The sequence below is a fragment of the Myxocyprinus asiaticus genome, chromosome 47, assembly GCF_019703515.2.
Source record: "Myxocyprinus asiaticus isolate MX2 ecotype Aquarium Trade chromosome 47, UBuf_Myxa_2, whole genome shotgun sequence".
In the NCBI taxonomy this organism is placed as follows: domain Eukaryota; kingdom Metazoa; phylum Chordata; class Actinopteri; order Cypriniformes; family Catostomidae; genus Myxocyprinus; species Myxocyprinus asiaticus.
In genome coordinates, this window is record NC_059390.1 from 20994932 (window position 1) to 21008054 (window position 13123).

Sequence of the window (13123 nt, forward strand, 5' to 3'; positions counted from 1 at the left end):
AAATGCACTCAACTGTACAAAAGAAAACAATGAACTCACCCTGGTGTGCCCTGTCCAAATCCCTCACAGTCAGGTCAGTCACATGATCTCCTAATGACTCACCAGCAACCTAGGTCCATTACAACAGTGTGCTTAGATTATTAAGACAATGAAGTTCTTACAAAAACCATACAATTGCACAATAGCACAACACAATACCACTTTTAAGACAATTAAGAAAAACAGTCAGTAGAATATGTTGACCCAAAGTATTGAGGGAAAATATTCATAAAACAAGCATTCAAAACAGATTATAAAATGTGTCAGGATTATGATATCTCTGACCTAATATGCTGAGAGACAAACTGTCTAGAGATTAATGTCACCTTGAGTCTGTTGCACCACACACAGCCTGGGCTATATACATCCTACTGAGTTACCAAATGCAGACATACAGTCATGATGGCCTAGAAGGGTAACTACATCTATTCTGTGCCAAAGGGGCATGTCCAGTGCATTAAAAAAATAGATTTTTAAATCTTTTAAAGAAAATGTGAGTGGTGCTTGCCCATGCTGCCAGGATGCTAGGGGGTTGTAGGTGGTTGCAAGGACATTGCTAGGTGGTTGCAAGGGTGTTGTGGGTGGTCGCTCACTGTCTCGAGCTAAAAAAGCCCACACCCAAATTTCTATTCTGGTCCCTGTGCATACTTTGAGTCCCTCCTTCAATGTCTAGGATTTCTTTGCTTGTTTTTTCTTTTTTTGCTTGGCAAAAATGGTGAGACTGATCACTTAGAAAACTTCCGCTTAACATGGTGTATAAGGTATTTTAGATATCATATAATCGAACCCCTATCTTTAAGCATTAGCAATAGTAAAAGGGATGATTGCCATGACAAATAATTGGATCCAAAGGATTCAAAACATCAACTGTTGAAAAGATATCCAAAGGTTTATTGACAGAACAAATGTTTATCAAAGTCCTGTGTTGAATACCCAAAGCACTGTTTAAAGCTCTTACGAATTTTTTTTTTTGCAATACACCTACCTGAAGAGTGAGAAGTTGTTGTTCCAGTTCCCGTATCCTAGCAACTGCTTCCTCTCCTTCAGCTGTGCTTTTATCCAGTTGACCTAGAGCATTGGGTGCATTGAGACATAATTACTTTTTGATCACAGTGCAAACAATTTGCCCTATGGTGTGGCTTTGGCTGATAAAGTGCCTTCAAGGACAGTTTACTCAAACCACAAATCTGCTTTGAACTTTGTCCTCCTGGGCTGTTTACCTTGCAAAAATTGTAGAGTTAGAGTGATTTGAGACATTCGTGTTTGACTCTCCTGCTGTTCAGCTGTAAGTTTGCCCAGCTGGGCTTCCAAGGTGGGTAACACCTCTAAGAACTGTGCAGGATCAGTAGGGGTAGATATTTCCACCTCTTCTTCCTCAACAATCGTCAAAGAATGAATCCCTCTCCACAGTTTCTCCAGTGCATCTTTTGCTTGGAGTCCTGCTTCTTGTTCCTCTTTGGTTGCATCCAGTCTCTCGTTTAAGGACTCAAGCTCGTTTTGCATCTGTGCTAAATTATCACGTTCAATCTTAGATCCTTCCTCCCTCTCTCTCTCCACTTCATCAAGCTTCTCCTGGAGATGCTGAAGCTCTACCAGGTGACTTGTGACCTCCACCTCTAGCTTCTTTGTCATCTCCTCTTTCTGTTTCTCTGAAAATTCCAAACTTTCGCGCAAGTTGGCCAGCTCTGTCTCAAAGTTTGTTTGTTGCTCTTGTACTGTCTCCAGCCTTTCTCTTTCTTCAGCTGCAAGTTGTCCCCTCAATTCATCTAGTTCTGTCGTCTTTTTTAGTAGTTCAGCGTTGAGAGCATTAATGGTCTGCTCTCTCTCATTTTTGGATTCCTCCAGTCTGGCTTCTAAAAACGATTGCATGTTGGCCAGTTCTGTCTCTCTCTCTTTTAATTTCTCTAGACCTTCATTCTTCTCTCTTTCTTCAGCTTCAAGTTTAGCTCTCATTTCATCTAGCTCTGTGGTCTTTTTCAGTAATTCAGAGTTGAGAGCATTGATGGTCTGGTTTCTTTCACTCTCAGATGTCTCCAGTCTGGCTTCCAAACACGCTTGCATGTCGGCCAGTTCAGTTTTGAAGGTAGTCTCTATTTCTCTAAATTTATCCAGCCTTTCAACCTTTTCTCTTTCTTCATCTTCAAGCTTAGCTCTCATTTCCTCAAGCTCTGTGGTCTTTTTCAGTAATTCAGAATTGAGAGCATTGATGGTCTGGTCTTTCTCATTATCTGATGCATCCAGTCTGGTTCTAAGAGCCTGCATTTCCTCATCAGTTTGCATGATCCTCTGTTGCCTTTCCTCTTCTCTCAGTCTTTGGGCTTCTGCTAACTCCAATTCCATCTGCCTGAACTGAGCAGTCAGAATCTGCACAAATGAAACAGTATTATTTATGCCTTGACATTTCAAAGGTCTTATCACTTACACATAAGGGCTAACAAATATTTAGGCTTTCTGTACATCTTATAGAAGAGAATATACTTTTTTGTTTTTTACTATGCTGACCTGTTTTTGCTGGTCTGCACTGTTGAGCTCCTGTTGCAACATTTCTAAGACCTCTGAACGAGAGCGCAGGGATTCCTCCAGCTCCTCTATGCGTTGTTGGGATGCACACAGAGCCTGTGAATCAATAGATAGGCTTAAAGCAAAAGGTATATAGACAGGTGCTCTTAATAAAGCTGCTGTGCTAGATTTATCAGAGGTGGACAAATCTTTACAAGATAGAGCTTGATCCGAGCACATTTAAAGCTCTGTAAGAACCAATCCAACAACGTGAAGTCAGTTGTAGGATGCTGCTCAAAGAATGTTATCTACAAAATTACCAAGGAAACAATGAAGAGTCTACTTGAAAATGGCATGCAAATGTGGCTCAAACACCTCTGGCTATCCCAAAAATGAGCCAACAAATGTGGAAAATTAACAAGGCAGTCTTGACAATATTGTTGTCTTTGTTTATTATTGGATAATATCAAAGGCAGCAGTTATTTGCCAAATACATAATGGTACTGATTTCATATTGATTAAAAAAGCAACATAGGGCGAAGATCAACACTATAATTCATGTTAACTGCTTCTTCACACACTTGGCCAATAAAAGTTACTGGCCCCTGTCCTAAATAATGTGCTCTGATGTAGCGCATTAATTCTGACGTCGTAAGAATTGAAAACATGAGTGATACCTGCTGTAAATCACTGTTGTTTGAGGCCTGAGTGAGACTGAGGAGTTCCTGTTCATGTTTAAGGATTTGTTCCTGGAATCGGACATCCTTTTCCTTCACCACAGTCTGCAGGACACGCACCTGGATAGCATTTCAGGGTTGAAAAATAAAATAGTGGATATTAAATTTCATGCTTGCGAGCTGCGAACTTATCATTGTCAGCGCTTATTCTGAAATAAAAAAGAAAACATCTGAACTAAGAATATCAAATAATTCTACTGATTAAAAATATATACAGTACTGTGCAAAAGTCTTCGGCACAGTCTAACATTTATATTCCTACTGACACACTAAAGCTGAAGATATAAATAACCATCTTAAGACAAATGCTTTTGTGAAACATCTTATGTGCCGAAGACTTTCACAAAAGCATTTGTCTTAAGCTGGTTATTTATATCTTCAGCTTTAGTGTGTCAATAGGAATATAAATGTTAGACTACCAAACATTACATTTGCAAATAGAAAAGATTAGAATAGAAGAACAGGGAGCCCTGCAACAGATATCTTGGCCCCCACAATGCCCCCCACTGAACATCGTGTCAGTCTGAGATTACATAAAGTGACAGAAGCAACTGAAACAGTCAAAATATATAGAAGAACTGTGGTGAATTCTCCAAGAAGCTTGGAACATCCTATCTGCCAACAACCAAGAAAAACTGTGTCCAGGTGTACCTAGGAGAATTGGTGCTGTTTTAAAGACAAAGGTGGTCACATCAAATATCGATATAGCTTTTTTTGTTTACTGGACTTTGTATGACATTAAGTGATGAATGAAAACTATTTATGTCATTATTTTTGAAGACATCCTCACTATGCAACATTTTTCAGAAGCGCCTAAATCTTTTGCACATTACTGTATATATACATCTCCTTTTACTTGAGTTTATATTGCCAAATTTATTTATTTATTATCTGTAATTGTAATGTGTGAGGTCATGCACACCTGCTCTGCGTGTCCCTCTTCTCTAACGCGCTGTTCAGCTTCCCAGAGCTGCTGCTGAAGGATCTTGTTGGATGATTCCGCCTGACTGAGCTTCTCTCTGAGCTGTTGGAGTTCCTCCTCCACTCCGGGAGCCATCGTGAAGGAGCTCTCTGAATTCTGAAAAACATCCAGAGTTTTTCATCAGCATAATGCAGCAGTGATGGAAACCTTTAATGCAAACAGGGATCAACTGCTCCAACATCACAAACAGTTTCGTCAACAAAACAAAAGGCGATGATGCAATTGTGGAAATCATTAAGTGGATTTGGTAGATAATAACTGACATTACTACAGTCATACACTTTAAGAGAAATAAGATAAAGACAGGTCCTACTACTGAGACAGATGTTTGTGTGTTCTGGGTGGTTGCTGAGGTGTTGCTCTTACTGGTAACAGAGCCCACCCCCAAATCATATTCAGGTTCATAAATATGGCTCGGGTTAATGGCAAATTTTACTTTTTTTTTTTTTTTTACTTAATGCTTTCCTTAGCAAACACAACTAATAACAACTGCTAGAATTAAAACAACAGAATTGGAAAATATTTATTATATAAAAGTAAAAAAAAAAAAAAAGTAAATAGCGCTTGCAAAAAGGTATCCAAGACCACTTCATGGTCAATAAGTAAGCCTGTCTCTTTACCTGACTGCTGTTCAACACTTCTTGTCCTTTCAGCTCAGAGATCTGTTTGTTTAGGGCAGCCATCTTGGCTTTGGCCTGCAGTTTAAGCTTTGTAAACTTGACCTCTGCTTGTTCTTTTTCCTCCTGCATGAAGACAAAAACAGTTTGTTCATGAACTGCAAAATCAAGCTTAAGATCTGTTAATATTCAGTGTAGTTAGAGGCACCAGAAAACGTCCTTCTTCCTCAATCAGTATGTTTACATGCACAGTCGAGCTACAGTGGGTTTTTCCATAGTCCAGCTCAAGTCTTCATCTGTCTGTCCAAGTATACATGACAAAAGGGTAACCTCCTCGTGGTCGCTACAATGTGGTTCTCGCTCTCGGTGGGGTGCGTGGTGAGTTGTGCATGGATGCTGCAGAGAACAGCGTTAAGCTTCCACACGCGCTACGTCTCCGCGGTTACGTGCTCAACAAGCCATGTGATAAGATGCGCGGCAACTGAGATTCGTCCACCGCCACCCGGATTGAGTCACTACGCCACCACGAGGACGCATTGGGAATTGGGCATTCCAAATTGGGGAGAAAAAAAAAAAAAGAGAGACTAATGAAGTGTTTATTTCCTTTGATATATACACTCACCAGCCACTTTATTAGGTACACCTGTTCATCTACTTACTAATGCGATTATCTAATCAGCCAAATGTGGCAGCAGTGTAATGTATAAAATCTGTAGATATGGTCAGGAGCTTCAGTTAATGTTCATATCAACATGTATCACCTGGAATTTTCACACGCAACAGTCTCTAGAGTGTATAGAAGATGGTGCAAAAAAAAAAAAAAAAACATCTGTGGGTGAAAACGGCTTGTTAATTACAGAGGTCAGAGGAGAATGGCCAGACTGGTCCAAGCTGACAGGAAGGTGACTAACCCTACGTTACAACAGTTCTATGAAGAAAAGCATTTCTGAACATACAACACATTGAACACTGATGCGGATGGGCTACAGCAGCAGAAGACCTTTCCGGGTACCACTAATGTCAGATTAGAAGAGGAAACTGTGACTGCAGTGAGCAGAGGCTCACCAAAACTGGACAGTAGGCGACTGGAAAAACATCACCTGGTCTGACAAATCAGTATTTCTGCTGAGGTACACAAATGGTAGGCCCACTGCAGCCTCAATTTTCTGTTCTTGGCTGACAGAAGTGGAACCCAACATGATCTTCTGTTGTTGTAGCCCATCCGCCTCAAGATTTGACGTGTTGTGCATTCTGAGATGCTATTCTGCTCACTACAGTTGTACAGAGGGTTTATCTGAGTTGCCGTTGCCTTGGTGACAGCTATAACCAGTCTGGCCATTCTCGGTTGACCTCTGTCATCAAGGTCAAGGTGTTTTCGTCCACAGAATTGCCACTCACTGGATGTTTTTTGTTTTTCACACCATTCTCTATACACTCTAGAGACTGTTGCACGTGAAAATCCCAGGATATCAGCAGTTACAGAAATACTCAAACCAACCCTTCTGGCACCAACAATCATGCCACGGTTTTAATCACTGAGATCCCCATTCTGATGGTTGATGTGAACATTAACCGAAGCTCCTGACCCATATTTGCATGATTTTATGCACTGCACTGCTGCCACATGATTGGCTGATTAGATAATCGCATGAATAAGTAGGTGTACTGGTGTACCAAATGAAGTGGCCGATGAGTGTATATATATATTTTTTTTACTTATGTACACTATATTGCCAAAAGTATTCGCTCATCTGCCTTTAGACGCATATGAACTTAAGTGACATCCCATTCTTAATCCATAGGGTTTAATATGACGTCGGCCCACCATTTGCAGCTATAACAGCTTCAACTCTTCTGGGAAGGCTTTCCACAAGGTTTAGGAGTGTGTTTATGGAAATTTTTGACCATTCTTCCAGAAGCGCATTTGTGAGGTCAGACACTGATGTTGGACGAGAAGGCCTGGCTCGCAGTCTTCACTCTAATTCATCCCAAAGGTGCTCTATCGGGTTGAGGTCAGGACTCTGTGCAGGCCAGTCAAGTTCTTCCACACCAAACTCGCTCATCCATGTCTTTATGGACCTTGCTTTGTGCACTGGTGCGCAGTCATGTTGGAACAGGAAGGGGCCATCCCCAAACTTTTCCCACAAAGTTGGGAGCATGGAATTGTCCAAAATCTCTTGGTATGCTGAAGCATTCAGAGTTCCTTTCACTGGAACTAAGAGGCCAAGCCCAACTCCTGAAAAACAACCCCACACCATAATCCCCCCTCCACCAAACTTCACAGTTGGCACAATGCAGTCAGACAAGTACCGTTCTCCTGGCAACCGCCAAACCCAGACTCGTCCATCAGATTGCCAGATGGAGAAGCGTGATTCGTCACTCCAGAGAACACGTCTCCACTGCTCTAGAGTCCAGTGGCGGCGTGCTTTACACCACTGCATCCGACGCTTTGTATTGCACTTGGTGATGTATGGCTTGGATGCAGCTGCTCGGCCATGGAAACCCATTCCATGAAGCTCTCTATGCACTGTTCTTGAGCTAATCTGAAGGCCACATGAACTTTGGAGGTCTGTAGCGATTGACTCTGCAGAAAGTTGGCGACCTCTGCGCACTATGCGCCTCAGCATCCGCTGACCCCGCTCTGTCATTTTAGTTGCTGTCATTCCCAATCGCTTCCACTTTGTTATAATACCACTGACAGTTGACTGTGGAATATTTAGTAGCGAGGAAATTTCGTGACTGGACTTGTTGCACAGGTGGCATCCTATCACAGTACCACGCTGGAATTCACTGAGCTCCTGAGAGCGGCCCATTCTTTTACAAATGTTTGTAGAAGCAGTCTGCATGCCTAGGTGCTTCATTTTATACAACTGTGGCCATGGAAGTGATTGGAACACCTGAATTCAATTATTTGGATGGGTGAGCGAATACTTTTGGCAATATAGTGTATGTTTCCTTTTTTATATTGCTTTGAGAAGATGTCAAGTTTCTTAAGGAAAATTTACAATAATAATAATACTTGTAAACAACATCAGATTGAAATGTGGCATAATGTGAAATTTAGGTAAGGCTGATTTAAACCAAATTGATTTTCTTTTTTAACTTGTTTATCAAGTTCCAAATGAAGAGAAAAGAGGAAGTAGTTTTCATTTATAAAGTATTTAGTTCAGTGACTGGATTATTCAGAAAAAAAGGCATTGCAATATAGTAATTTAATAAATAAAAAAACATTTGAGTTAAAAAAAAAAAAAAAAAAAAAAAAAAGATATTGTGATATTTATCGTTATCATGACAAAATTATTTATATTGTGATATAGGATTTTGGTCGAATCGGCCACCCCTACTTCCGGGTTAAATATACGCTGCCCATCACTCACTTAAGCCTAACCCCTAACCCACCTAACCTAGCCAACTCCAATTATAGTTCGATTAACGTGTATACAAGCCCAACTTTACAAAAATCGGAATTTCAAACTAAAGCATTTGCATGACATTTTAAAAAGACAAATTATTGTTGTCATTTGAAAGGGGCATGTAAACAAATTGATATTTCATGTCCTCACCTTAAGCTGTCTCTCAGTGCAGGCGAGCTGGATGTCCTTATCTCGAATCAACTCATTCAGTTGAACCACCAGCTGCTCTGTCTGTGCCAGTCTCTCCAGGGCCTCTTCTGAGGGTCCCGCGCACTCCAGGGATGTTTCTGCATCAGGCTGGGGTTGAGGGACCAGACCATCCTGCTCCAAAGCCATTTAAACATTTAAAATATAGGCAGGGCTCTCTAGATTGTTAATCTATAGTCATCTCCTTCTAACCAAATTAACATTTTGTCTACACACCTGGGAGTCTCCATCGGAACGTTCCTCGCCGGAGAGCTCGTGAAGGACGGAGGTCACCCCCTGGGTCAGCCGGCTAAACATAGCTGACCTACATGCAGTGATACAGTATGCAATGAAAAGCTGGCATTTTGAAATAAGTTCTTTACTATATGCTTTACTCTAAATGTTTGGACAGGTTTAGGAAATAGGCGTAAAAGATGCGTTTTCAGTGATCAGATCACATGTGGTCAGCTGTGACCACTTGTGTTCGGATTTTGAGGGGAGGGTCTCTGATTTCATAAGGACATACAGCAATCACTGTCATTATGTTACTGCAAGATTATAAACCACAAAAATGCCATATAAAAAAAAAGCGCAAATAAAACTGACGAGCTGTTTCTCCCAGATGCATCTGAAATTTGATTAGATTACCTGTATTAAAGGAGATTCAGATGCGTGTGTTTCATCTTTGTCTCAGCATGTTGATATAAAACACACTGAAGAAGATCTGTGAAGTTCTCATGCTTGTGTATGTATCCACAATATTTCTAATCAGATGGTTATTTCCTTTTAAAGCCACTCATAACCGGTAAAGTTTAAAGGATAGTTCACCCAAAAATTAAAATTCTTACATCATTTACTCACCCTCATGGCATCCCAGATGTGTATGATTTTCTTTCTTCTGCTGAACATAAATGAAGATTTTTAGAAGAATACTTCTCCTCTGTAGGTCCATATAATATAAGTGAATGTGTGCCAAAATTTTGACACTCCAAAAATCACATAAAGGCAGCATAAAGGTAATCCAAATGACTCCAGTGTTTAAATCCATATCTTCTAAAGTGTTATTATAGGTGTGGGTGAGAAACAGAGCAATATTTAAGTACATTTTTGCTTGAAATTCTTCCCCCTGCCCAGCAGGGTGCATATGCATGAAGAATGTTAATCACCAAAACACGAGGAAGAGGATGTGAACATGAAAGTTAAAGTGGAGATTGACTGAGCAGGGAGGAGAATTTATAGTAAAACTTTACTTAAATATTGATCTTTTTCTCACCCACACCTATCATATAGCTTCTGGAGACATTGATTTAACCACTGGAGTCATCTGGATTACTTTTATGGTGACTTGTGTGATTTTTGGAGCTTAACAATTTTGCATTGTATGGACCAAAAGAGCTGGGAAATTCTTCTAAAAATCTTAATTTGTGTTCTGCTGAAGAAAGAAAGTCATACACATCTGGGATGGCACGAGGGTGAGTAAATGATGTGATAATTTTCATTTTTGGGTTAACTATTTAAACTCTTGTTTTAGTGCAAAGGTTGATTGACAGGTGGGGTGTGCCACTTCACTGCTGTATGCACGCATACAGGACGGATTAGCGTTTACATCTCAAATGTGACGTGGTTACATGCGTTTTTGACTACTTCCGTATGTGGTTTTTGTGATCTGATCACAAAACAATCTGGACCCCGTTTAAACCTGTATTTAAAGCTGACCATGTGATTGAATCACCAAAAACGCATCTTAATACCAGGTGTAAATAGTTGGATGGAATAGGGATTTGTGGTGTTAGCCAAATAGGAACGTTTTTCTATTTGGAGAGGTGGAGCAAGTTATTATATTTTGATTAAAGAGAACATTTTTATATTTAGAACAATATGCACAAAATAAATCTTGCTCGATCAGGCCAGGAACATGCATTAAGAAAGTAATTAGGGTACATTTTGCTTTAATTTTGACTTGAACAACTACAGCACAAAATATTAATTAACAGATTTCAAACAACCTTTTGTTATAGATGTTTAAATTTTGGAGCAGAACATGGTGCAGGAGCACACTAACAAAAAGTACCATGCTATCTGATATCAATATCATCTATTGTAAGGGCATTATAAATTATGACACTGAATTAGCAGCTTAATATTAAACCTTCACTATAAAGAGAATAGATTTAGGCAACATTACTCCTTTATTTTACATTATATTCCTTTTTTTAAATAATCAAATGCTTATGATTGGACATGCACTGACAACATAAGATCATGGCACATCATATGTATAACTAAAAATATATGCATGCATGTATAACATATCCGGTTACTCTTGTATCCTCGGTTCCCTGAGATGAAGGGAACGAGACATTGCTGAACGCTTTGGGGAATTCCTTTTCCATGACCTAGTTGAAGCCTTTGTATCATAATGCCAATCTTATGATTGGCAATAGTGTTTGAGCCCCGCCATTTTAGGCACGCATTTGCCCTATATAAACAGGCACTCACACACCATTTCTTCAGAATATTCAGACTGAGGACAAGAACGCATCACTCATACCTCGAAACTCTGAAGTAGTCAAGTTTGCAATGTCTCATTCCCTTCATCTCAGGGAATCGAGGTTATAAGAATAATCGGAGACGTTCCCTACCAATTCAGTTCACAAGACTTTGTTGAACGCTTTGGGGAACGGAGTCTCATCATGCCGCGCTACGTAACGTAATACCCTTGGATGCACCAGGGAATAAAACACTAAGAAGAATATCTATATAAAGGTCATAGGCCCGTCAGGTGGTGACTTAGTATAGTATCTCTTTAGTGTGTATGAAAATGAATAACCACACATGATGAAAACCAGACAGGAAGTTAATAAATTTTATAAAAGTCATATAATACACAGAGTATAATGTAACTCCTTCATACCAGAGGTATGGAGAGGTTTTATTATTTTTATTGGAAGTGCTTGTGACTTCTAGTGGGAGTAAATTGAGTAACAGCCTACACAGGTGACTGTATTAAAATATAATAGGTAGCCCGCCCATGATAAGGGGTTCGGGCTCACCTGCCGGGTGTTGGAATAGTAAGTTCTCTAGACAGAGAATACTCGTGAAGCGATGGACGCCACGTCTAGGTTATAAAACCTTGTTAATGTGTTTTGCGAAGACCATCCTGCTGGAAAGCATATATCCTATAGGGATATTCCATATGCCCATGAAGAAGCCATGCCTCTAGTTGAATGCGCTCACACCAATAGGGCATCTCATGCCCTGTGATTCATAAGCGAGGGAAGTTGCATTAACGATTCAGTGAGATAGCCTTTGTTTGGAGACGGACATGCCTTTTGTGCATCCTCCATAACACACAAAGTGCTGATCTGACAGTCTAAACTGGCAAGTGCACTCCACATGCATGTGCAATGCCCACACGGGGCATAATAAATGCGCTAACTGCTTCCCATCCAAATTAGATGGTGGAGAAGAGAAAGCTTATAGGTGCACTATCTGAGCCCTAAAGGGTGTGGAAAGCACCTTAGGCACATAGCCTTTTATGGGTTTGATGGTGGCTTTTGAAAGCCCAGGACTGAATTTCAGACATGAACAGTCAACCGACAACGCCTGTATATTGACAACCCATTTGACTGAGGCCAGAGCCAACAGAGGTGCGGTCTTTAAAGAGAGAACACGTAACTCAACAGATTCCAAAGGTTCGAATGGGGGGGCTCGTGAGCACTCTCAGCACCAGATTCAAGTCCCATGTTGGAACAATAGCAGGGCAAGGAAGGTTCAAGCGCCTCGCACCCCTAAGGAACTTTATGATTAGATTGTGTCTGCCTATAGAGGAGCCAGCCTCTGGGGCTGAGATGGTCTCTACATAAACCTTAAGCGTTGACAGAGTAAGACCTGCATCCAACCACTCTTGAAGAAATGTAAGGATCTCCGTTACGGGGCAATTCACTGGGTCTTTGCTGTGTAAAGAGCATCAATCCGCAAAAACACACACCATTTTAGTGCATAGAGGCGTCTTGTAGACAGTGCTCTAGCCTGCAAAATGGTGTTTATTACAGACTGAGCCAATTCTGGCTCGTTCGTTGCACTCCATTCAGGGGCCATATGTGTAGGTTCCACAGCTACAGCTGGGGATGCCAAATGCTCAACACTGGTAGCGATCGAGTGCCGCCCTGGCGATTTATGTACGCTACCACTGACATATTATCTGAACGAATCAGAACGTGATGATTCACTATGTCGGAATGGAAAGCTTTCACCGCTAAGCAGATGGCTAGCATTTACAAGCAGTTGATGTGCCACGCTCGTTCCGCACCTGTCCAAGTGCCGAAAGCCAGGTGTCCATCGCATAGTGTGCCCCAACCCGTGTTGGACGCATCCGTGGTCATCACTTTCCATCTGAAAACCTGACCCAGCATCACACCCTGCTGATAAAGGTTTGGAGCTGTCCATGGTGCTAGAGCAGCCAGGCAGCGGCGAGTCACAATAATGCACATGAGTCCCTGATGCCAGGCGTGACTCGGTACATGGTGTTTGAGCCAGCACTGGAGAGGTCTCATGTGTAAAAGACCTAACGGTATGACGGCAGATGCTGCTGCCATAAAACCGAGCATTTTCTGAAAAGACTTCAGTGGAAATGTTTTTCCCAGTTTG

General features: G+C 41.0%; 1 protein-coding gene across 3 annotated transcripts in view; it reads right to left on the minus strand.

Annotated features, from left to right (window-relative positions):
* Positions 1-13123, minus strand: part of LOC127436781 (golgin subfamily B member 1-like) — a 35598-nt gene that overhangs the window by 16624 nt on the left and 5851 nt on the right. For all 3 annotated transcript variants that reach the window (XR_007896458.1, XM_051691153.1, XM_051691154.1), the window contains exons 2-10: positions 8711-8798; positions 8438-8608; positions 4878-5000; positions 4198-4353; positions 3216-3335; positions 2542-2655; positions 1260-2403; positions 1025-1107; positions 40-109 (exon numbers count right to left, since the gene is read on the minus strand). Coding sequence is in view for 2 of the 3 variants with exons in the window: in XM_051691153.1 (XP_051547113.1) it covers positions 40-109; positions 1025-1107; positions 1260-2403; positions 2542-2655; positions 3216-3335; positions 4198-4353; positions 4878-5000; positions 8438-8608; positions 8711-8791 (2062 nt within the window). In the remaining variant the exon portion in view is untranslated. The remainder of the gene's footprint in view (positions 1-39; positions 110-1024; positions 1108-1259; positions 2404-2541; positions 2656-3215; positions 3336-4197; positions 4354-4877; positions 5001-8437; positions 8609-8710; positions 8799-13123) is intronic.